At 43.2% G+C, this 26107-nt stretch overlaps 1 protein-coding gene across 1 annotated transcript in view; it reads right to left on the bottom strand.

The window, feature by feature from the left end:
- The window catches only part of RAB8A (RAB8A, member RAS oncogene family), an 85041-nt gene that overhangs the window by 36546 nt on the left and 22388 nt on the right, over window positions 1–26107 (bottom strand). The window contains exons 2-3 of the mRNA XM_082270670.1: window positions 11470–11530; window positions 2846–2906 (exon numbers count right to left, since the gene is read on the bottom strand). Coding sequence (XP_082126796.1) covers window positions 2846–2906; window positions 11470–11530 — 122 coding nt within the window. The remainder of the gene's footprint in view (window positions 1–2845; window positions 2907–11469; window positions 11531–26107) is intronic.

The raw sequence follows: 26107 nt of genomic DNA, 5'->3' as shown, positions 1-26107 counted from the left end.
AAACGCGTAGAGCCTGTTTGATGCAGTTATCATACGTTTACAATCAGATCATTTTATGGAATTTTGTGCAATATTAGTTTTAATATAACCTGTATTCGGGCAATGTATATCAGCTTACATTTACAGTTTTCAATTCTGTAACCAGTTATGTTTTTTATGTGTACCCTTATGAAACAATAAATGTGTCATTGTGTATCACGCCTCATTTAAAGTCCCAACCTTCCTTTTTACCTCTTTTAAAAAGGGAACCTGTAAATTGATAAATGTTCGCCATACTGAACTTTTTCTATTCCACAAAATGGTTAAAAAAAACTTCCTCAAGCTGGGTTTCCCTATTTCTGGGCAAAGAACACATGGGAATAAAACCTTTAAAAAGTTGAACTTCTGAAACCGTAACCAGCACATTCTGCAGGGCAAACATCTGAATGCAGTGCCTCAAGGCAGCCAAATTACATGGATCTCTTAGAGGCCTGGTCAGAAAACATGTTTGAGGGCAAGGAGCTAAAATTTGAGGCAATAACCTTTTATAAGCTCTAGAATAAGCTCTAGAAATCTCTTCCCAAGGAGGATAAGTTGGGACATCCTCTCCCCACGGTATCTCTGGCATCACTTGGATTCCTTCCTGGCAGATTCAGAAGTAAAGAGAAGTCCACTCCCCTCAATTCTTTTAATAAATAGCTACTATTTTGGCTCCTGCCTTTTGCCTGCTTGATGTTCGGGAACTGGATTTTGAAGATAAATCACCATTCCAAGATTTCAGCCATATGGCTCTCCTGGCCTAGTTAGGCAAAGCTAATGACCTATTTGAAGCTTTCACTGTTTCCGGTACTGACAAAGAATCTAAAAACAGCTCGTTTGTGGTCTCTTGGGTTACATGCTGAGATATGCTTTCAAGTTAGCAGTCAACATTCCTGGCCAAGCAAGTAGAGGTGAAGACTGGGAACCACAGCAGAAGAACTAACATCCCAAGTTCACCTCAAAGGCTTTAGGCTTCCTGTCCATCTGGTCTTTATTTTTGTTCAAACAGGCAACATTAAACCCACTGCACTGGCGAAAAAAGTCAAGACCCGGGTAGGTCAAAGAAATGTGGCTGCTGACTTTTTCTCCAGTGGATTTCATTGGAATTGTATAAGAAATCTCATAGTCTGAGCACCGGGTTTGGAGCCATGAATTGGGAAGGTGGCAGTGCTAATACACCGGTTTCCAGGCAGCATTAAAGACCTGGAATCAAGTCGCATCCAATCTCTCCTGATCATCATTACTGTAAGAAAACCTCCTCTTCTAGGATCTGACATTAACTACCTTCTTTTCTAGATCATTTCATACCCTTCATACTACAGAAGTGTGGGAAAAAACAACCAATCCTAATTACCTAGGTGGATGGAGTATTGGGCTGATACTGCATCTGTCTCCCACCTCCCCTATAGGACCATACACATTATAAGAAAATCTGAAGTAAAAATGTCATACAACGAACAATCTGACAATTTTCTGATTGTTAGTATAGTGCTTTCGACAGCCGATTATGACTTTTTGGATGACAAAAACTGAAGGTGCAGTCCATAAAATCTTTTTATCGTACCTGAACATAACATTTCAGATGGCCGGATGCCGCGATCCCGGAAGACGGGTGACTGGACATGTCGCCCATCATAGAGGTAAGCGAGCGGCACGGCGGGGGCTCGTTCTAAGGTAAGTATTTCATAATGAGCAAATATGCTAGTAGCTCATTATGTGTTTCTCTTTCAGGTTAAAAAAAAAAAAAAGTTTGGGTTTACAACCTCTTTAAATCACTTCTGAAGTTATATTCTGTCGTATGAAAATTTTCGTAGGTTGAGCAACCTCTTCACTTTTGATATGAGAATAGCATGCAACAAAAAACGGACGAATATTCTGACTTAAAAAAGAGGGTGGGTGGGTCAGGCTGGCTGGGGCTCTCAGTCCAGCCCTAAGAGGCTGGGCCAGCTGCTGCTCAGGTATCTGGGTGGATCCAGACATTAAAGTAGAAGTTCAGCCTAAAACTAACTAACTCTAAATCTACTGGCAGCCATTTTAAGACTAATCTATGTAACCCTGTAAAGCAAAAATCGCTTGACATACCTTTTCTGCAGCCGGTCCGGTTCCACACTGAGTTGTCAGCAGGGGGTTCTCTGTGTAGGCGTGTGCAGGGGAGGTAGCCAACAATGGAAGCCTCATAGTAACTCTATGGGTGACATCACATTACAGCCATTGTCGGCTGTCTCTTCCACACAGCATCTTCCACTTGAGACTAGACCGGCTCCAGAAAAGGTATGCTCAGCAACCCCAGCAAAAAAAAAAAAAAAGAGACCAAGTGCCGTATTCACTGGATTCCATGCGAGGCTTAGCAACCATTTTTGTCTGCTGGGGATACTACTTCTTTAAGTGTGCACCACTTTTAAGTGGGAAAGTCTACAATAGGTATTTACAATAGGTGTCTAATTCTAGTGGTTAATCACTTGAAAAAATGTCCTATAAAATGTATTTTGTGAATTAATGTTAAGCCAAACTATAGGGCCTTTTTCACATTTCTGCATCGACGCGTTTCAATCGTGCATTTTAACATGCATTTTTGTGTACTGATGCCCATTTACATTATTTGTTGATGCACATTTTTCAATTGCATTTATGTATAGGTTCTTTTAAAGCTTGGAATGGTTTCCTCAACTAAGTATTGAAAAGTGCATTACTAAGCATGAAAATAGATGTAGTAATATTTTTACATTTATTCCTATAGGCCCTGTAATGTAAGTTAGTGCACTAAAATGGTGCTTTAACCCAGCTCAGCATAAACAAATCATAATAGTTAAAGAGTTTTGGTACCCACCATTGCTCCTCTGTAATATGCGGTTGTGATTGTACGAAACCTCTCTTGTCCAGCAGTATCCCTTGAATAAAAGGAACACAGTAAATATGAAAAAGCAAATAATTTATATGACAATATCATTTAATATTTCACTGCAAAATAGTCAGTGGTTAGTAGTTGGAATGAAATACTAAAAAACAGAAAGAGAGGTCAATAACCTACTTTAAATATAAATCGGATATTGGCTGATTAGCGTTAAAGCAGTATACAGATGACTGGCATGACCGAGATACCACCACTGTTCATGTCCAGTTTTATTAGCAAGTAATAACAGTTTTAAAATATATATCAAAGTCAGAGCAGACTGCTTCATGTGAAGGAGGAGAAAGCTCTTAGAAAAAGGTGCCCAGGGGAAATTACTGCACCCGATTTTACAGAAACAAGATTTGTGCTATGCATAATAACCTAGAATTGGCATTTGTAAGAGTCTGAAACTCCAACCTTGTTATAACAGTGTAGCTTTGTTTTTTAGTGATAGGTGTGTTTAATTAACTGCCTTCTCCTCCCATCAGAAAAGAACTGTCATCCTAGTGTCAGACTGTAAGACTCCCATGGACACATCTCCTGCTTGGGTTCAGTACCAACAGTGTACCGAACACTCTAAAGCCGGTCGGTTCAGCAGAGAACGGATACATTTTGATCTATGTATGAGCAGGTAGGTTATACAGAAGTTGTTTTACCAATCAAATCCTGTACAACCACCCTGTCGGATTTTTATTCCCATTATTCTCATGCTTTTTATTCTCATTTTAGCCTCATAGCTGTATATATGCAGTGTGAGATCTAAGGCGCTGCTGCCTCTGACTGCTAGTCTCAGGGGATTATAGGTGATATTACTAATATTCTGTTTTTCTTGCTAGAGGCTCTGATGCGAGGAAGCAAAACCTGCTTCTACCAATATGGCTGCCTCCATACAGCGACAGCGCTGAACAAGGCACTAGGTAAGTGAGTAATAGGAAGAGACTACAGGCAATACCGGTGACTAGTCCTTTTTCCTCTGCTTTTTGTTTTTTTTGCACAGCTTCCAGACTTCAGTTACCGTCTCAAAGTCAACAAAAGCACCACGTGAACATTTTCAGTATTCTCATATACTGATTTGTGCATATTGTAAAGAAACTCATCTAAATGAATTAAATCCAATAAAACATAATATACATTATGTGGACATTATCAGTAGTTCAACTACAGGATGTTCATTTTATACCACTTAAGTTTGAGGGGGAAAAAAAAGACAGACATTTACAATACCACGAAGCATTAATCAGTTACAGCACTTCCTGATGTTGCTGAATTTAAAACCACTATGACTTCACACTGTTGTATAGTAGAAGTAATCTGATAAGCCACTTGAAATTTAAACCTGTATGCAAAGGGTTTTACGTCTGTCTTGTAGTATTGACTGCACAACGTACAGTTGTTTAAGAAAAACACACTTACCTTGTAAAAAAAAAACAGATTAAAAAGGTAAAACAAATGGGTGTGAGATATACAAGTATACATCTCATAAAATTAAAATATCATCAAAAGGTTAATTTATTTCAGTAATTCAATTTAAAAAGTGAAACTTTTGGTCTAAAACAAAAAAAAAAAAAAAAAAAGATTTTTAATACAGAAATGCTCCCCAAATCATCACAGACTGTTGAAAAATTTGCATTTCATTTGGAAATCAAGGTCCCAGAGTCTGGAGGAAGAGTGAATGAAGAGGCACAGAATCCAAGGTCCAGTTTGAAGTTTCCACAGTCAGTGATGATTGGGGGAGCCATGTCATCTGCTGGCGTTGGTCCACTGTGTTTTATTAAGTCCAAAGTCAGCGCAGCCCTCTACCGGGAAATTCTAGAGCACTTCAAGCTTCCCTCTGCTGACCAGCTTTATGGAGATTTGGATTTCATTTTCCAGCAGGACTTGGCACCTGCAGTCACTGCCAAAATTACCAATACCTGGTTTAATGATCATGGTATCACTGTGCTTGACTGGCCAGAAAACTCACCTAACTTAAAAACTTTTACCATACTTTTCAGTAAGACAATATTTCTGTATTAAAAATCTTAATCTTTAGGACCAATAAAATTTTTTTTTTTTTTTCTTAGACTCATTTCACACAAATTAGTTTTTAATGCTTTTTTGCAGGAATGCATTTAATTTTTTTTTTTAACATTAATGCAATTTTTTGTCCCTTCATTTTTGGAAAGGGTGGGGGACGTTTTTTTTCCTGCAAAATGCAGCTTTTTGCATGTAATAAACGTCAATGGGCCTGTATCCAAAATGTAAATACTGCGTTTTTGCCGCAATTTGCGTTTTTCGATTTGTGTGTTTATTTTTGGCTTTACATTCACTGTACATAGCTGGTTGCTAAGGAGCAGGCCAGGAAGCTGGCCGCCGCATCCCTAACAGCCAACGCTGACACAGCTGCATGTTAAAAAAAAAAAAAAAAAATATGGCGTGGGGTCCCCTCCAAAATCCATACCAGACCCTTATCCGAGCATGCAGCCAGGCAGGTCCGGAAAGGGAGGGGACAAGCGAGTGCCCCCTCCTCCTTAGGCATACCAGGCCACAACATGGGGAGGGGGGGTGCGGGGCTTTCGGGCAGGAGGGCATGTGGATGGGGACAAGGGCCTCTTCCCAGACATCCCTGGCCGGGGGTTGTCGGGGTCTGCGGACAGGGGGCTTATTGGAATCTGGAAGCCAACTTTAACAAGGAGGCCCTCCGATCCCAGCCCCCCATGTGAATGAGTATGGGGTACATGGTACCCCAACCTATTCACCCAAAAAGTAGTGTAGTGTGACAAAAGACAATAGGCAGTTTTTGACAAGTCATTTATTGAAAATGTCACCTTCTTTCTCTGGTCTTCTTCCTCCGCCGTTGCTCTTGCCACAGACCCAAAAAAAAAAAAAAAAAAAAAAAGACCCTCCTTCGACGCTGCGCCTTGCCGGTCTGTCCGCATTAATGTCACACATTTCATATAGAAAAAATGGGGCATGGCTATCGAATTTCGTCATCCAAGGACCCCGCCCCCTTTTAAGGCCACAGACCCATCATGCCCTGGGGCAGTGACGTTCACAAGAGGGCAGGGCTAACGAATGACATAATGCACAGCGTCGGAGGAGTTTCAGGGGTTTTTCTTTTTTGTTTTTTTCCGGCTACGGGAGCGGCAGAGGAGGAAGAAGACCAGAGGAAAAAGCAGAGGAAGACCCGAGGAAGAAAAAAGAAGACATTTTTAATAAAGGACTTGCCAGAAACGGTCTATTGTCTTTTGTAACACTACACTACTTTTTTGGTGAATGGGTAGGTGCACAATGTACCCCGTACTCATTCACATGGGGAGGCGGGGCAGGATCTGGGGGCCCTTTGTTAAAGGGGGCTTCCAGTTTCCAATATGCCCCCCACCCGCAGACCCCGACAACCAACATCCAGGGTTGTCGGGAAGAGGCCCTTGTCCCCATCAACATGGAGACAAGGTGCTTTGGGGTGCCCCCCACCCCATGTTGAGGGCATGTGGTCTGGTATAGTTTGGGGGGCGCACTTGCTTGTCTACCCTCCCTTTCCTGTCAGGCTGCATGCTCAGATAAGGGTCATGTATGGATTTTGGGGGGACCCAAAGCCATTTTTTTTTCCCTCTTTTAATGTTGGTGTGGTGTCCCCTCCAATTCTTTTTCTTACATTCAGCCCGTGAGGGATGTGGCGGCCAGCTTCCTGGCCTGCTTCTTAGCAACCGGATATATCGTGAATTAGGGATGCACCGAAATGAAAATTCTGGGCTGAAACCGAAAATGCAGGATGCCCTTAGCCGAAAACCGAAACCGAAAATGACTTTTTCCCCCAAATAATTTTAAAATAGATAGAACAGGGGCATACACCAAAAACAGGCAGCGACGTACACCTGTCGCTGCCACCCTGTCACAGTATATGTACTGTGACGGGTTGGCAAGTGGTTAATTTAATTACCAATGGTATTTGTATTATGCAGCATGAGGGGGTTAATGTATTGCCACTGCTGGTCACTGATGCATTAGTGACCAACCAGTGGTAGTTAATTAACCTCTTTGTGCTGCATTAGTGCAACCAGTATCAGTGTTAATTAACATTCCCACTTCCATTCCCCAGATTTGCATGCCCAACGGCCGTATCGGTGATGCTCCTAATGAAATTCTGGATTTTCATGACCTTTTACACTCAGTTATATATCACTACTGTGGACCTATTGTCCACATATTTGACTGGTGCTTCTCTTCCCTCAACTCCCAGGCGCAACTGTGCATTGGTTGATCCCAGTACTACTGATGAGATAGGAGTTAGGGATTTCCAGGATGCCCTCTCATAACATGCCTGGGTCTGATGGGTTCCTGGCCAAGTGGTATAGCAAGTTTAACCATTGGTTACGTCCCTATCTTTTGCGCACCTTTACTATGGTTTGGATGAGGGCTTTCTTCCCCCTTCTCCCCCTTCTATGCGAGAAGCTCGAATTGTCCTTATCTTAAAGTCACATAAAGACCCATTCAAATTGTAAATCTTGCAGACCTATTTTATTAATCAATGTAGATGTAAAGATTCTAGCAAAGTCCTCGCCAAGTGTTTAAACAAGATGGTCCCCAAGCTGGTGCAGTGATCAAAGAGGGGTTTATTTATAGCCGATCTACTAGAATGAATATACGTAGACTCTTTCAAAATTTGCAATACCCCCATGGACACTTCAATACTCGTGTTATAGTCTCCTTAGATACTTGTTGAACCCCTGGCTTTTCGCATTCAGTCCTCTTCTTTCATACAGGGCCTTCCTATCAGCACCAAATAAGAATGTATTTCATTATATGCTGATGATACGATCAAATATGAAATGGAAGACTCAGGCTTATTCACAGGTTTCTGAGTAAACTGGGCTAAATCCAGTCTCCCGAATTTAACCTTCCTCCCTCATTTTTATTCTATCATCATATGTGCCATGCCCTTAAGGGCACAATTTAGCCCAGGACTGCCCCTATTATCCCTAGATCCACTGGAGAGATTACTAAGGAGGTCAGACACCACTAAACTAATTTCCTAATACTAGTCTACTGTAATGGCTGATTCTAATCCTAGGTCTGCCGCTGCCCAAGTCCGCTGGACCACTTTGAATATACAACTTACAGATGAGGACTGGACAGAGTTCACCGACACCTATAAGAGCTCCAGGGATAAAATGAAACAACTGAAGATATTTCATCACAGTCAGATCTACTGCCCACATCTGAATACTTAGGGGGGTGCGGAAACGCTGCCGATTTCATATACCGTTTCTGGCCCTGCCTTGTAGTCCATGCGTTTTGGTTTGAGGTTGATTCTTTTATTTCCAGTGTAGGGTCTACCCAATATATTACATCCTAAAACATTTTTACTGGATATTTTAACCAAGCTTCCTGTCTCTGCACATGTCAAAAAACTTTTGTTATGTATATTATACTTTTTTTGCTAAAAAAGACCATACTCCTCTTCTAGAAAGAACAACCCTCCCTACTTTGACCACCTGGCCTAAAATTGATTAAGAACAGTCTTCCCCTGCATACACTTATTTTTGAACTCAGGAAGAGGCCAAACTTCTTCAATAAAATAAGGCATAAATGGGTATCTAGCCCCCTTGGTTATCTTTGGATCCAATATATTAGTATGTACCTTGTCTGATTACATTCTGTATTGCAGTATTGCCCTCTGACTTACATTCTTCCCCCCTTTCTGTATCCTTGAATTTTACTTGTACCACCAATTTCTTTACAAACATTGCACCTTAAAAAGGAACTCCAGGACCTACCAAAAATTAAAAGTCAGCAGCTACAAATACTGTAGCTGCTGACTTAACATTATGGCACTTATTTGTCCAGATATCCAGCGGTGTCCTTGCCCTGAGCCGAGACTTAAATTGGCTATCAGGTGCTGGCGCCACCATCCTGACTAAGGAAAACCGGCAGTGAAACCTTGCGGCCGCGACGAACTGAGCCGGAAAGAAGAGCGAGTACCTGTCAGAACCAGGTAACGCCCCCCCCCCAAAAAAAAGGTGCCAAATGTGGCAGCGGAGGCAGACGAGCGGAGCTTCCGCTTTTGGTGGCGCTCCGCTTTAGCGAGGCACGAGCGGCATAGTTTGGTTTTGTCTGTAAATGGTCTATTACTGTATTGTTTGTAGTTTTGTACAAAATTTATGAAAACCCAATTCAAGTATCTTTAAAAAGAAAAACAAATTCCAAATCGTACTGCAGTTGCACCTCATAATTGCACTAGAAATTGTATGAAATTGCAGTTGCATTAGTGTGAACCAGGCCTAAAATAGCTCACAGACCTCTTCTCCCACAATGCGGACAATAAATATCACATATATGGTGGAGAATAAATTCAGAGAGAAAACCAAGGCAGAACCTAACTGCAGGGAAAAGTCTAAGCCATATCAGAAAATAAGAACTCAAACATGAATGATTCCAAAATATCCATATCAGTTATAAAATAATAAATGTACTTTGTTTTACCTACAGAGTGCACATTTATTATTTATTTATTTTTTTAAAGTGAACTTTAAATGCACCATTTGGGCTCTTTCACACGGTCCGCCTCCGTAGGCGGATCCGTGCTGCTCAGCAGGGATCGATCTGCCGATCCCCGCTGAGCCGGCGGATGACAGCTCCGTCTCCGCTTGCAGTGCGGAGAGGGAGGTGTCACAGCCCCCGCTGCTCTCTATGGGGGATCGGATGAGAGCGGACCGCCTGTCCGCTCTCATCCGATCCGATCCCTGAACGGATGGAAAAATAGGGTTTCCATCCGTCAAGATTTCACGGACAGGATCGGATATGGATGGCAGCGGGTGTCAGCGGATGTGTCTCCGCTGACATCCGCTGCCCCATAGAGCTGCATGGAGGATCCGATCAGATCCGCCTAAAAAACTGACAGGCAGATCTGATCGGACCGCCCGTGTGAAAGAGCCCTTAGTCTGTGTGTCTGGGGGGGGGGGTCTTTGAAAACGCCCAGGAGGAGGGCGAAACTCGTGACGTAATTTCCGGTACGGACTAGACGCATCGTCACTTCCGGCAAGCACTTCCTGGTTGTACAGTGGAACGCACGCCAGATGCGGCATCCACTGTCGCTCTTACTAATTGCGATACCATTTTGCTTTGTTTGGGAGTATGTTTTAAACCTTTTTTGGCAATAAATTTTACAAATACATACTTCACTATGTGCGGTGCTTTTATCTTTTAACTTGTGTCTATGGAGGTAGACTTCACCTACTTCTAACCTAAGGAGACACAGGGATACCGAGTGATAGTCCATGAAAGGAGGCTCTGTGCAACACATATATTCAAGCTGTTTTAATCAGACATTGCGGTGAGTGGGGAACCAAGAGGGGTCACCATCACCTTGGAGCACCTTTAATATTTAAGATTTTGCACTGGAGCACTTTATTTGGATATTTCACCAATTTTAAAAGGACTATTTATTTATTTCACATTATTAGGATGTTAATTTCACATGGAATGATTTGATGGTTATATGCTAGCGCTGTTTTAATTTTGGTTGTACATTTGTTCCTAAGGCTTTCTTAGAGTCACAGCAGCTGCTTTTTACAAGTGCACATATTTTACACATACATATATTTATTCTTTTAAGAATTGTGTGTATATATATATATATATATATATATATATATATATATATATATATATATATATATATATATATATATATATATATATATCCATTGTTTTTGTACTATATATTTTATTGTACATTCTTTGCACTATTTAATACACTATTAGCGTGGGATTTAATTTACAGTTTATACAGCAAACTTCAGCTTACTTGTGTCCTGCTGTTGCCAAGGGCGCCTGTATCCGCCCAAGCTGCAGTTTGCATTAAAGAATCCAACATGCAGTATTAGCTCCTCTACCTGTAGTCATGACAACTATCACCGAAAGGAACCGCCATTAAGGCACCAGCCGGCCCTTCCTATACGCCAAGAACGATGCTTGGAACCAGAAACACCAGAAATGATCCTGAATCATGTGGTTGTCTCTGACTTGTCCACGCCCCTTACTGATTATTTAAACAGTAATGAGCATACAGTCCCTTACTTCTATTTAGTGTGGGAACCACATAATGCTGCCATCTGTGGTAAGCTCATCTCCATTGTTCCACAAGCAAAATTGAAGGACAAACTCTGCCTTCCTAGACAGCTGGTTTGATTAGATCAACTTCAGACTTGCAGAATTTACTGATGTATGAAGATCAGGCATTTTAGGCTGAAACAAAAACAAGAAAAAAAAAACGCAAGGATGGGCTGTATAGCACTTGCGTGTTATTTGCCGGTATGTGCACACACATGCTCATACATAAAGCCAACACCAAAAAAGACCTAGCATCATAACTATGATAATTTTCACTGTAACCTCCCTGTGTAAATTAACACTCCCTTGTAGCAGAAACACAGTACACAGAACGTGAAAGTTTTGGAAAAACGATGCAGCGTCTAACACTGCAGCAGAAAGCCTGACAACAATGTCTCCTACAATATCTACACATGTGAAGAATAAATATTTTAATATTTTGAAGTGAAGACATGTACAATAAAACTTACCATATCTGTAGCTTAATTCGTTTGCCGTCTAACTCTATAGTTCTGATTTTAAAGTCAATACCTGCAAGGAATAAAATATCATTATTAGAAAACTACAACCAAAATGGAATCTATAGTCTTAAAGTGAACTTGAAAATATAGGCAAAAAATTGTCTACAGCCTGAGATTGCATTCCCCAACACTTACACCTGATCTGGGGTATATGGATTTATTCTTATAGTTTCTATTCTGGTCCTCCGTAGGGCAGCTCAGGCTGCAGGAATTTACTAAAACTGGAGCAGACAAAATTTGGAGCAGCTGTGCAAGTTAACCAACCAATCAGCTACTAGCTTAGGCTTGTTCAGTTAAGCTGAAAAAGAAAGCTAGAAGCCAAATACCAATTTATTAAGTCTCGTTCACATCTGCTTGCAGCCGAAACAAGGGCAGAAAACGTGCGTTTCTGCCAACACGCCAAAACACGTGACGAACCTGCAGTGCTGCTAATTCCTAATGGCAGCCAAAACATGGGTAGCAGCAACGTGACAAAAAATGAGCTTGGTTAAGTGCCAAATTTGGAAAACCAAGCTTTTTTTGGTGCATTTTCGCTTGAAAAATTAACCAAAATGCAACACGTCGCCACACTCAGATGTGAAGCCTCAACAAAACATACAGAACATATTCAATGCTTTCTACATTTTGGACCTAGTTCCTAACTTCCTGAGAAATTTGTCAAGTCGTTGTTGGTGCCCTCTTAGCTGGTGCCTCTGACTAAAGTTGCCAATTTGTGGTGTCGTGAGGTACAGTATCAAAAGGTTATGAGAGCATATACAGTTTCCAGGAAAACGTTGTCAAGTATAAGCACGGGTTGAAATGGTCAACTGACCGAAAGAGACAAAAAAGGACATTGCGTAGGAATGCGACCCAGATTTTTGCATAAAGTGTAGTATGAGATTCTCTTATCTACCATCCAAGACTTATTCCCAGGAGAATCAAGTCCGTCTTGGATGCCAAAAGCAGTCCAACCCATATATAGACCACATTACTAAAAATATTGGGACAACTGCCTTTACATGCACACAAACTTTAATGGCATCCCAGTCTTAGTTTATAGGGTTCAATATTGAGTTGGCCCACCCTTTGCAGATTTACCTGCTGCAGCTCTTCTGGGAAGGGTGTCCACAAGGTTTAGGAGTGTGCCAATGGGAATGTTTGACCATTCTTCCAAAAGCATATTTGTGAGGTCAGGCACTGATGTTGGATAAGAAGGCCTGGATCGAAGTCTCCGCTCTATTTCATCCCAAAGGTTTTCTATCGGGTTTACGTCAGAACTCTGTACAGGCAAGTCAAGTTCCTCCACCCTAAACTTGCTCACCCATGTCTTTCAGCACCTTGCTGGGTGCACTGGTCAAAATCATTTGGTAGAGGGGAGATTATGGTGTGGGGTTGTTTTTCAGGGGTTGGCCTTGGCCCCCTAGTTCCAGTCAAGGGAACTCTTAAGGGCCTCCGCATACCAAGACATTTTGGACAATTTCATGCTCCCAACTTTGTGGGAACAGTTTGGGGATGGACTGTTCCATTATGACTGCGCACCAGTGCACAAAGCAAGGTCCATACAGAAAAGGATGAGCGAGTCTGGGGTGGAGGAATTTGACTGGCCTGCACAGAGTCCTGACCTCAACCCAATAGGACACATTTGGGATGAATAAGAGCAGAGACTTCAAGTCAGGCCATCTCATCCAATATCAGTGCCTGAGCTCACAAATGCGCTTCTGGAAGAATGGTCAAAACATTCCCATAGACACACTCCTAAACTTTGTGGACAGCCTTCCCAGAAGATTTGAAGCCGTTATAGCGGCAAAGTTTGGGCCAACTCATTATTGAACCCTACGGACTAAGGCCCCTTTCACACAGGCGGACCATTCAGATCCGCCTGTCTGTTTTTTTGGCGGATCTGAATGGTCCCCCCATGCATCTCTAAGGGGGATCGGATGTCATCTGGACGGATGGAAACCCTATTTTCCATCCGTCCAGCGGATCGGATGAGAACGGACCGACGGTCCGTTCCCATCCGATTTCCCCCATAGAGATGCATGGGGAACTGACAGCTGTGTCTCCGCACACAGCACGGAGACACAGCTGACATCCTCCTGCTCAGCGGGGGATATATATACATATACATACACATACACACACATACATACATACATACACACTTTTTTTAATAATTTTTTATTTATTTTTTTTTTAAATAATAAACACCAATTTTATTAGCAACTCTAATGTAGCTTCTAGATTGTTTTACAAAAAAAATGAACAATAAGGCTTCATGCACATGGATGTTTATTAGCTGAAAATGGCTCAAAAAGGTAAAATCCCTAGTGCTTTCCCACGCCCAGGGAGTCACAGTTGCTGTGTATAGCTACAATACAAGTACATGGCTGTAATCAGCAGTAATTGTGTAAATGCTGATCACTTCTAAATCTGTGTTTACTTGCACATTTGAGCAAGGTGTATTTCCCTTAAAACGGGAAAACTGTGTTTATGCGACTACAGCCACTGCTTTGTACCTGTGATTCCACAAGCATGGGAAAGTGTTGCGATTTTATGCTTGAGGAGGTTTTAGCCAATAAACGTCTATGGCAAATGCCATCTGCTATAATATTCACACCAATAAAGCTAAAATTGTGCTTTAGTATTTCCCAATGACTTAATGCATGGGCTTCACACTCACTGAATACAAAAATTAAACTCTGACACAACGTAAGTAAAAGAATTGTAACCAAGAGACAGGAAAAGCTTCCTAAAGCCCAACTCCATGCAATTAAAAAATGACCCCTTGTGGTGGGGCTGCATTTGCCCCTCCATTCTTTCCTGGCTGCTAGACAGGTTCCTTGCACTCCTGTGGTCTAAGATCCTAACATGAAGATTTATGCAGGGTCCCTAGCACAAAATTGGCCGGGTTGATGCGAAGAAACAGTCTACCACCATCAGAGAGTAGGGGAGCACCATCTATCGAGGGAGCAGGGGATCTGGTAAGTAAAAGTGTTTCTTCTCTCCCGGAGACAAAACAACTAACCATTACAGGGCAGGTGCAGCCCCACTGCAAGGGATACATTTTAAAAGAGTTGTAAAGTCAGAAGTTTTTTTTTTATCCTAATGCATGAAGATAAAAAAAACATTCTGGGTGTAGCAGCCTCCCCAGCACCCCCTATTATTTACCTGAGGTAAATACCAATCGATGGGCACAAGTCCCACGGCCGTCGGACTCTCTCTCCAGATTGGCTGAGACATAGCCACGGTGTCATTGGCTCCCGTGGTTGCCAAAGTCAGTTAGCCAATCAGAAGAGAGAGGGGTGGGGCCGAATGGTAGCTCTGTGTCTGAATGGACACAGGGAGCTGCAGCTCAGCTCAGGTGGCCCCATAGCAAGCTGCTTGCTGTGGGGGCACTTGACAGGATGGAAGAGTCAGGAGCAGCAACGAGGGAACTAAGAAGAGGAGGATCCAGGCTGCTCTGTTCAAAACCAAATGCACAGTCAGGTAAGTAGAACATATTTGTTACAAACACACACACACACACACACACACAAAATCACTTTAAGTTGGAAAAAAAAAAAAAAAAAAAAAAACCTTGCCAAGCTGTCAAAGCCAGGGACTGTAAAAATCGGTCCTTGGCACAGCAGATCCTGCCTGAGAGGAAGCTGCCAAGGAACGTCGGCGACCAGCCACACCAGATCAGCGTACCAAGCCCGGTGAGACCAGTCTGGAGCCACTAAGATGACCGGAATCCCTTCTGCCTTGATCCTGCATAGAAATTTTGGCAGAAGTTTGAGAGAAGGGAAGACGAAAATCAGACGATACTGACCCCACGGGGCCACCAGCATGTCTGTTGCGTCCGCTAGAGCAGTGGTCCTCAACTCCGGTCCTCAGGGCCCACTAACAGGCCATGTTTGCAAGATAACTAAATGACATCACAGGTGATCTCATTTGCTGCTCAGTGTTTGCAGTATTCTAGTCTGCATTTCCCCAAGGTAATACTTAAAATCTGACCTGTTAGTGGGTGCCCCACCGGAGACACAGCTGATGAAACGCCTCCGGATGAAGGGAATTCTCCCAGTGGTCCAACGCCTGTCAACTGAGGTAATCCACCAGCCAATCTTCCACCCCGGGAATGTGTACTGTGGAGAGGGCTGGAACTAACCGTTCTGTCCACCTTAGAATGCCGGCTACCTCCAGAGCCGCGAGGAAATATTGTGCCTCCTTGGTGACTGACATAAGCCACGGCCGTGGCATTGTCCGAATGAATGCACACTAGACAACCCTGAAGAAGATCCTTCCAATGATTCAGACACAGTCTGATCGTTCGGAGTTCCAAGACATTGATCGGGAGTCTGGACTCGTCCAGCGTCCAGATTCCCTGAGCAGAATGCTTGCCAAGGACGCCTCCCCAGCCAGGCAGGCTTGCATTCGTGGTGACCACTGTCCAATAAAAGGGGAGGAAGGAATTTCATAACCGAAGTGCCGGAGAACGAAGCCACCATATCAGGGACTCCTTTATTCCCCAAATCAGCCAGATCTGATTGTCCAGAGGCTGCGGAGTCTTGTCCCGTTTGGTCAGAATTTCCCTTGCAGAGACCTTGTATGGAACTGTGCAAAACGGAACCCCCTCGAAGGTAGACACCATCAGGCCCAGCACCCGCAAGCAAGTCCGGAGGGACGACCATTTTTTGGACAGCAGGAGGCGAATTGCAGCCTGCAATTTCTGGAGTCCGAGTCCAGAGTCAGGCCCAGATAGTCAAGCTTTGTGGACGGAACCAGAGCAGGCTTCTGAAAAATTAGATTTTTGTCTTACCATAAAATACTTTTCTCTGATGTTCATTGACGGACACAGCTCAAGAAACTTCTTGACCATTGGGTTATGCTGCCTCCTACAGGAATAAGACACTAGGCAGGAAAAAGCTTTACCTCACCTATGGGGCAGTCCCAGGGGGTATACTCCCACTTCCTGCTTCAGGCATTCAGTTTAGTTGCAAGCAGTGTCAGAAGAAAAATAACCCAACTTAAAATCGAGGGGATGGGTGCTGTGTCAGTCAATGAACATCAAAGAAAATGATTTTAGGGTAAGACAAAAATCCAATTTTCTTTCCCTTATTGGCGGACACAGCTCCAGAATCTTCTTGACCATTATGACGTCCCAATGCAGCGTCAAACATGAAAAAACACAGCAGGAAAAAAATTCCCTAAAGGCTAAACCTAGTCAACCAGGTAAAACTGGAGCTCACCTGAAAAATAACATACACCCTCAAAGCAAGACTAATCCTCTCAAACACCAGCCTTCAAAACGTTGCGGCCAAAAACAGCATCCGCAGATGCCAACACGTCTATTGTAGAAAATTTTGAGAAAGTGTGCACAGACGACCAGGTGGCCGCCTTGCCAACCTGCCCCACTGACGCCTGATGGTGGAAGGTCCAGGAGGCACTAAGCTCCCGTGTAGAATGCGCCTTAACAGGGAATGGAGGAACCTGACCTTTGATGGAATAGGCCTGCAGCTCCGTCCGTTTTATCCATCTGGAAATGGTCGCAGCAGGCGCGACCAACCCTTTGCGTGATCCATCCATTAGGACAAATAGTAAGGCTGATTTCCTAAATGGCTCAGTTGCACAAGGTACACCCTGATCGCCCAACCCACATCCAGAGAGTGCAAGGCAATCTCCTTAGGATGTTCAGGCTTAGAACACAGGGAAGGCAACACAATGTCCTCATTCAGATGGAAATCAGAAACAACCTTAGGAAGGAACAACTGACAAGGGTGAAGCACCACTTTAGCTCTGAACTACCAGGTACGGTGAGCGACAAGACAACACCGCCAGCTCTGATACCCTGTGTGCAGAAGTAATAGCCACCAAGAAGGCACCTGCAGCCACCAGGAGAATCTGCACTGTATGTGCGGCGATAAAGAAGTAAAATGATCCAGAAGCCAGCACCAGGGGCTCCCACCGCCTAAATCGCCACCCATAGGGCTCCACTGTCATACCCGACGCTATTGCCAATGGAAAACCACAAGAAAATGGCTGCCAGACTACCCAAACATGGCCGCCATGAATAGACACACACAGGCTACAACAAAATTGCGGCCCCATGCGGCTCCACGAGGCTCACAGGGACCCAGGAGGAAAACCAGGCCTCAAGGACAGATCCAGGCAGGACAGGTGGCCCTGGCAGGAGCCCCCACCAGGTACAACCCCCCCCTTCCGCACAATTGATTGTCCGGTCGCCGACGGTGCACCCCCCCTGGCCCCATCGACAGGTAGCGCCCTGCCCCCATTCCAGGAAAGTGGCCAGACCAACAAATAGCCCCAGTGTGGAGGTGGGCAGGATGAGGGACTTGGCAAGGTGGGGGGTGCCTGCGGGAAGGAAGGGAACCCGGGGGTCCGACCGTCCCAAGGAAGGGCCCACGTCCACCCCAAAACCTTCCAGGAGGGGGGGTGTGGACAGCTACTCACCATACCAGGAACCAGGCGGGCACCGCTCCAGACAGAACCTTTCTTAATTTAAATGGGGGGCTGTTAGCCAGGAAGAACACTGCGACTCGGACCGAGACCTGTGGTCATAAGCGACCTCGCGTGGCATTTAACTCGCAGGCCAGCCCCTTTTTCTATCTAAAAAAATTTTGTAAGGGTCAAAGATCCCAGCAAGGAAATAGGTCCTTACTCCTGACTAGGCAGAAAATAAAAAAAAAAATAAAAAAAGTGTGGCTATAGCAGAGAGAGGGAGTATACCCCCTGGGACTGCCCATGGGTGTAGCCAGAATTATTTTCTGCCTAGGAGGAAATATAACCAATGGTAATGAATATCAGAAGCTGTTTCCGTCAATGAAGGAAAGAGAAACAGGTTTTTAAAATGCAAAAGCACAAATGGGCCTTTATCTTTATTAAACAGTGCCAGCTTGCTGTAGCTGGTGTATATAGCTATATTTTACTTTTAGAAAAGCTTTCAATGCAGGCAAAATATATGAATCATTAAATACACTCATTCCATGCTGTATTCCTTGCCTCACAGCCTTTTATGCTGAGGCAGAAAACATGGACAAGTAGATGCTTGCTACTCACTTTACACGTTGCAGTTTCAGCTAGCTATGCATTTCCTGCTGACAATGCAGCTAAGGAGGAAGTGACCAGACCCATCCAAACCCTTTTGTATCTGCTTTCATGGCAACAACCCCATAGACAGTATGCGTGTATATAATAAATCAGAAAAATACTAAAATAACCTGATAAAATACATTTGCATTATTTTATGTGGACAATTAACTGGATTTGTATAACATGAACTATGCACCACCAAATATTACAAGCAAGTTTGCTTGTAAAAGTGATCAGCCACACCTGTATTATAACCTATGTAGTGGGGAAATGTTACCAGGAGTACCGCATACAGAGCACAGTGTGGGCACTACTTATTTTTAATTTGTATTTCTATATATCTTCTTTCCAAGAGAAACCAAAGTGCCTAAAAAGGAGATTGACCCTGTAAAAAAAAAATGTAAAAGCCAGCAGCTACAAAAACTGTAGCTGCCGATGTTTAAAAAAAAAAAAAAAAAAAAAACACACAAATTACCTGTCTCAGTATCCAGCGATGTCCTCATCCATCCTCATCCGACCTGGTTGGCTCTTTGCCGGTCTTTGGGTGCAGGCGTCTGCATCCTAACTGTGGGCAGCGAACTGTGCACGCGCGAGCCACACTGCGCCACGTGAATGACCCCGCAGACTCCTGGGACATGTCCCAAGAGGCTGCAGGGAAAAGGGGACGGACTTCCACTCAGATCGCCGTGGCGGTGTGGAAGGGGAATACAGTAGCGAGGGAGCGATTCAGGTTTTTTTTTTTACGATGTCTGTGTTAGGGAAAATTTCCCCTTACTTCTTGTCTCAGCCAGCAAGTGATCACATCAAAGTGGACACAATCAGGCATGAAAAACATTTTTCTTTAGTAGAATTTGAAGGACTACAACCTTTCCAAGGTCTCCACTAAGGAGATTTATCCTCCCTTCTAGATATACAGTGCCTTGAAAAAGTATTCATACCCCTTGACATTTTCCACATTTTGTCATGTTACAACCAAAAGTGTAAATATATATATAATTGGGATTTTATGTGGTAGATCAACACAAAGTGGCACATAATTGTGAAGTAGAAAGAAAATGATTTTAACATTTTTTTTTTACAAATAAATATTTGAAAAGTGTGGCGTGCTTATGTATTCTGTCCCCTTTACTCTGATACCCCTAACCAAAATCTAGTGGAACCAATTGCCTTCAGAAGTCACCTAATTAGTAAATAGAGTCCACTAGTGTGTAATTTAATCTCAGTATAAATAAAGCTGTTCTGTGAGACCCTCAGAGGTTTGTTAAAGCGGAGTTCCGGCCTCGGAAACTATTTTTCACTAAAAATACCCCCCGGGACAGTCAGGGCTAGTGCATTCCACAATGGATAGCCTCTGAACTGTCCCAGGTCGCACTTACCTTTTAGAAGAAATACTTACCTTGAAAATTTCTTCTTCAGCGCTCTTCTGCCATCTCAGGTGTGGGCAGCTGAAGCCAGTGCGTCCTCTTCTGCGTCCTCTTCCGTCCCACAATGCACTGCACCGCTCGTCACTTCCGGGGCAGGCGCGTCACCCCTGCACAGCTCCTGGGCATGCCCAGAAGCTGTTTAGCAGGGAATGAAGTGGAAGAAAGGTAAGTATATTTTCTGCAATAACAAGGTAAGTAAACAAAAAAAAAAAAAAAAAATCGGGACTATCCATTTCTTTTACAGGTGACACAGAGCAAGCGGATGGCCCAAAGTCGTTTTTGAGGTCGGAACTCCGCTTTAAAGAACCTTAGTGAACAAACAGCATCATGATGGCCAAGGAATACACCCGACAGTTCAGGGATAAAGTTGTGGAGAAGTTTAAAGCAGGGCTAGGTTAAAAAAAAAATCCCAAGCTTTGAACGTCTCACGGAACACTGTTCAATCCATCATCCAAAAATGAAAAGAGTATGGCACAACTACAAACCTACCAAGACATGGCCGTCCACCTAAACTGAAAGGCCGGGCAAGGAGAACATTAATCAGAGAAGCAGCCAAGAGGCCCATGGTAACTCTGGAGGCGGTACAGAGATCCACAGCTCAGGTGAGAGAATCTGTCTACAAGACAACTATTAGTAGTGCACTCCACAAATCTGGTCTTTATGAAAGAGTGGCAAGAAGAAAGCCATAAGAAGTCCCGTTTGCGGTTCGCGAGAAGCCATGTTGGGGACACAGCAAATGTGGAATAAAGTGCTCTGGTTTGAAAATGTAACTATTTGGCCTAAAAGTAAAAAAGCTATGTCTGGCAGAAAACAAAAACTGCACATCACCCTGAACACACCATCCCCACCTTTAAACATGGTGGTGGCAGCATCGTGTTGTGGGGATGCTTTTCCTCAGCAGGAACAGGGAAGATGGTCAGAGTTGATGGGAAGGTGGATGGAGCCAAATACAGGGCAATCTTAGAAGAAAACCTGTTAAGAGTCTGCAAAAGACTTGACTGGGGCGGAGCTTCACCTTCCAGCAGGACAACAACCTTTATTATACAGCCAGAGCTACAATGGAATGGTTTAGATCAAAGCCTATTCATTTGTTAGAACGGCCCAGTCAAAGCCCAGACCTAAATCCAATTGAGAATCTGCGGCAAGACTTGAAAATTGCTGTTCACAGACGCTCTCCATCTAATCTGACAGAGCTTGAACTATTTTGCAAAGCTGGTAGAGACATACCCAAAAAGACTTCCACTGTAATTGCAGAGAAAGGTGGTTCTACAAATTATTGACTCAGGGGGCGGAATACAAATGCACACCACAATTTTCACATATTTGTAAAAAAATTTAAAAACCCATTTATCATTTTCCTTCCACGTCACAATTATGTACCACTTTGTGTTGGTCTATCACATAAAATCCCAATAAAATACATTTACATTTTTGATTGGAACATGACAAAATGGAAAATTTCAAGGGAAATTAATACTTTTTCAAAAGGCACTGTACATTGGCCAGGAAGAGAGACAGCACAAAACCATTACTCGACTTCCAACCCAGCTATTCTTAGGTTACATTGAGTAGTGCATCCTGTTTGATGGTGCCTACATACTTCTTGAGCCAATGCCACTTGGCAGAGCCAAATTAATGACACTAAAGATATTTATAGCCATTTGTAAGGATGGTATTCTGACCACCATGTGGGTTGGAGGTGCATGCTTTAAAGTAAAGTTAGCCCAATTTTTTTTCTAGAATGTGAAAGAATGTTATGCCCAGTAAAAAGATGCCCAACATGTCATGCTTCAAAATCGCGCACGCTCATGGAATGGCGACAAACATTGGCACTTAAAAATGTCCATAGGCGACACTTTAAAAATTTCTAGTTTAGAGTTACAGAGGAGGTCTAGGGCTAGAATTATGCTCTCGCTCTAACTATCGTGGTGATACCTCACATGTGTGGTTTGAACACCGTTTACATAGGTGGGCTTGACTTGTGTATGCGTTCGCTTCTGGGCGCGAGCTCGGAGAGACGGGACTTTTGTTTTATTTTTACACTATTACACTATCACTTTTATTCCTATTACAAGGAATGTAAACATCACTTGTAATAGAAACAGGCAGGACAGGTCCTCTTTAATATGGGATCTGGGGGTCAAAAAGACCTCAGAATTCACATCTACATTAAAAAGGCAGAAAAAAAAAAGTCCTTTTAGGGGCCGTTGGGAGAAGCAAGGTATGACTTCGCTCCGGCCCTCCAGGGCCATAGATTTGAGTGGGGCCAGCTTGCCCTCACTCGACTTCCTGCCTAGGCGGGGAAAGGACCGGAACATTTTCCCCTCAAACTGTTGGCGCTATATAAATCCTATATACTAATAATAATAATAACCTATAACATCCAAGTTAGGCTCCTTTCACACGGCCGCTCCGTGTGAAAGGTCCGCTGCGGGACTTTTTTTTTTTTTTTTCCACGGAGCGGATGACATTTCTGTCATCCGCTCCGTGTGCCCGCATATCATCCCATCCGTTTGCGGATGATATGCGGACCCTAATGTAAGTCTATGGCACTGCGGATGTCAGTGGATGACACCGCTGACATCCGATTTTCCTTCCTTCCCGTTTTTTACACGGATGAAAAAATATGGTTCTGTTCCATTCCAAAAAACGGAACAGAACTGAAAGAAGGAAAATCGGATGTCAGCGGATGGTATTCCGCTGACATCCGCAGTGCCATTCACTTACATTATGTCCGCAAATCATCCGCAAACGGATTGGATGATTTGCGGACACACAGAGCGGCCGTGTGAAAGGACCCTAAAACATATAACACCAACATGTCAGAAGAAAAAAAATAAAAATAAAAAACACAACACAACAAAACAGAATCAATGATTTAGAATAGAGATCACCCGCCTAAAATGACTCAATCAGGTGTAGCTAATCACCCTCTCAATGGCACACAAAGCCATTTGACTTTAAACTATTATTAGCTGTGGTCATTTTGATTAGTTCAGCATGAAGAGAGCTTTCCACGAGTATTTCAGTCCCATGTAGTGCAAATGAAGCAAACAATCAACTATGGGTGGAAAGAGGCACTGTCAAAAAATCTCCATGATATAGTTTAGACAGGCACAAGTCACAAGTCTTTTGAAAAAGTCAAAGGCTTTATCAATGCCTAGAAGCACAGTGAAGTCTGTTATTAGGAAGAGATGGAAGGTATATGGTACCTCCCTGGATCAGGATGTCGTTCCAAACTGGATGAAAGAGCCAGGAGGAAACGGGTTAGAGAGGCTACCTAGAGGCCTATAGCAACTCTGAGCAGTTGCAGGAATTTATGACAAAGTGTGGTTGTTGTGTGCATGTGACAACAATAGCACTAGTCCTCCACAAATGTGCCTTGTATGAGAGGGTTGCAAGAAAAGCCACTCCTCAAGAAAGGCCACATGCAGTCATGACTGAGCTTTGCCAGAATCACACCTGGAAGATTTGGAGGCTACATGGGAAAAAAGGTGTTCTAGTCAGATGTAGCGGTGTGCATCTTCACTAGTCTCACGATTCGATGATTATGCGGTCAACGATACGATTAGATTCCGCGATCAATCACGGTTAATGTCCATGGTTTTCATCAAAAAATTCAAGCAGTCAGAAGAGCTCGACTTTTTTTTTTTTTTTTTTTTTTTTTTAAAGGGAAGAAGAAGAGGACACTCCCTGCATGTAGCAAAGTCTGAACACAGCAGACAACTAAAGAGGAGCTCCAGGTTCCCCCCAATAAACTACAAAAGGTGTTCAGAGACTGCAGACATGATACAAGAGAGATGGTCAGAGACTGCAGACATGATACAAGAGAGATGGTCAGAGACTGCAGACATGATACAAGAGAGATGGTCAGAGACTGCAGACATGATACAAGAGAGATGGTCAGAGACTGCAGACATGATAAAAGAGAGATGGTCAGAGACCGCAGACATGATACAAGAGATGGTCAGAGACTGCAGACATGATACAAGAGAGATGGTCAGAGACTGCAGACATGATACAAGAGAGATGGTCAGAGACTGCAGACATGATACAAGAGAGATGGTCAGAGACTGCAGACATGATACAAGAGAGATGGTCAGAGACTGCAGACATGATACAAGAGAGATGGTCAGAGACTGCAGACATGATACAAGAGAGATGGTCAGAGACTGCAGACATGATACAAGAGAGATGGTCAGAGACTGCAGACATGATACAAGAGAGATGGTCAGAGACTGCAGACATGATACAAGAGAGATGGTCAGAGACTGCAGACATGATACAAGAGAGATGGTCAGAGACCGCAGACATAATACAAGAGATGGTCAGAGACCGCAGACATGATACAAGAGGTGATCAAAGACCGCAGACATGATACAAGAGGTGATCAGAGACCGCAGACATGATACAAGAGGTGTTCAGGGACTGCAGACATACTACAGGAGATGGTCAGAGACTGCAGGCAGACATGATACACAGATGGTCAGGAAGTATTATATCTTTTTATTTTAAAGAAAAACGAATAATACCCTTTGATATTACTTTAACAAATCACTGATCAGTCTTTTGGCAGCAACTTGGATAGACAACAGGTCAACACCCACTTCCAAAAAAAAAAAAAAAAAAGGCATTTCAATCAGCAAATCAGAAAGAAGTATACTGCTTGCAAATTAGTGGATGTTTCCAGAGGGGGAAGATTATAGGGAAATCTCAGGAAGGAAGTAGACAGAAAAAAAGGAGTGCAGCCCCCAATGTGATAGGCACTCAGTACACACATACTGGATAGATGCAGCAGGTGGGGGGGCTGTGCCACTTCTATACACTCATCCCTCACTTAAGCCTTGTACACACGATCAGATTATCGGACTAATTTTCTAGTTTTTTTGTTGCATGCTAGTCTAATATGGAAAGTGAAGAGGTTACTTACATACAAAAATTCTCGTACGACAGAATTCAACTTCAGAAGTGATGTTATGTGTTGAATTGTTTTGTATGTATTCTTTAGTATCTGAGCATGCCTAGTCTTGCTCTTATGATTTTTTTCGGATGAAAACTGTACTAATTAAATGAAAATCGGACGTTGTGTTCACGGACGATAAAAAATTTATAGCCTGCAAATCCAGTTTTTGTCATCCGAAAATTCGTAATCCGCTGTCGAAAGCACTAACGATCTGAAAATCAGCAAATTGCTCGTCGGATGAAATTTTACTTATCGTGTGTATGGGCCTTTACATTAAGGATGACAGGGTGGTCTCTGGTCATGTAAACCTTTGGGAGCACTCCTACTGTCCCCTTCCCAGCTCATTGCTGAAGCAGACTCTGTGCCTTATCCCTGTGCTCTTCTATGTAACAGACGTGTCACAGTGGCGCTGCGCCTGCCCATTGGGGAGGCGACAGGTGTGCTGAGCTACAAATCCAGATTGGGGAGTGCGGTTGGGGGCGGCATGCTGACATATGTTGCTGTGCCCGCATTCTAGGGGGGGGAACCGGAATGATGTCATGCATAATTGCAATTCAGCTGAATTCTGCATCGGTGCAAATTCGTTAAAGGCTGAATCGCAATGCAACTATGTGCCAATCATTTTCAACACCCCCAGTCAGATGAGACAAAAACTGAATTATTTGGCCTCAACGCTAAACGATATGTCTGGCGGAAATCCAGTACAGTCGTGGCCAATAGTTTGAGATTGTGAGAATATTTTTGAAAATAATATTTGTCAAAGTCTGCTGCCTCATTTTTTAGGATGGCATATTGCATATGCTCCAGAATGTTATGAAGAGTGATGAGATGAATTGCAATTCATTGCAAAGTCGCTCTTTGCCATGAAAATAAACGTAAATCTAGAAAAAAAAAAAAACACCACACATTTCCTCTGCATTTTAACCCTGCCACAAAAGGACCAGCTGACATCAGGTCAGTGATTCTCTTGTTAACAAAAGGTGTCAGTGTTGACAAGGACAAGGCTGGAAATCACTCTGTAATGCTGATTGCGTTAGAATAAAAGGCTGGAAGCTTTAAAAGGAGGGCAGTGCTTAAAAAAAGTAGTTCTTCCACTGCTAACCATGGTTTCTTGCAAAGAAACACTTGCAGT

This window comes from Pelophylax lessonae (genome assembly GCF_965119305.1).
Source record: "Pelophylax lessonae genome assembly, chromosome: 1".
Taxonomy (NCBI): Eukaryota; Metazoa; Chordata; class Amphibia; order Anura; family Ranidae; genus Pelophylax; species Pelophylax lessonae.
This window is presented reverse-complemented; position numbering and strand designations above follow the sequence as displayed.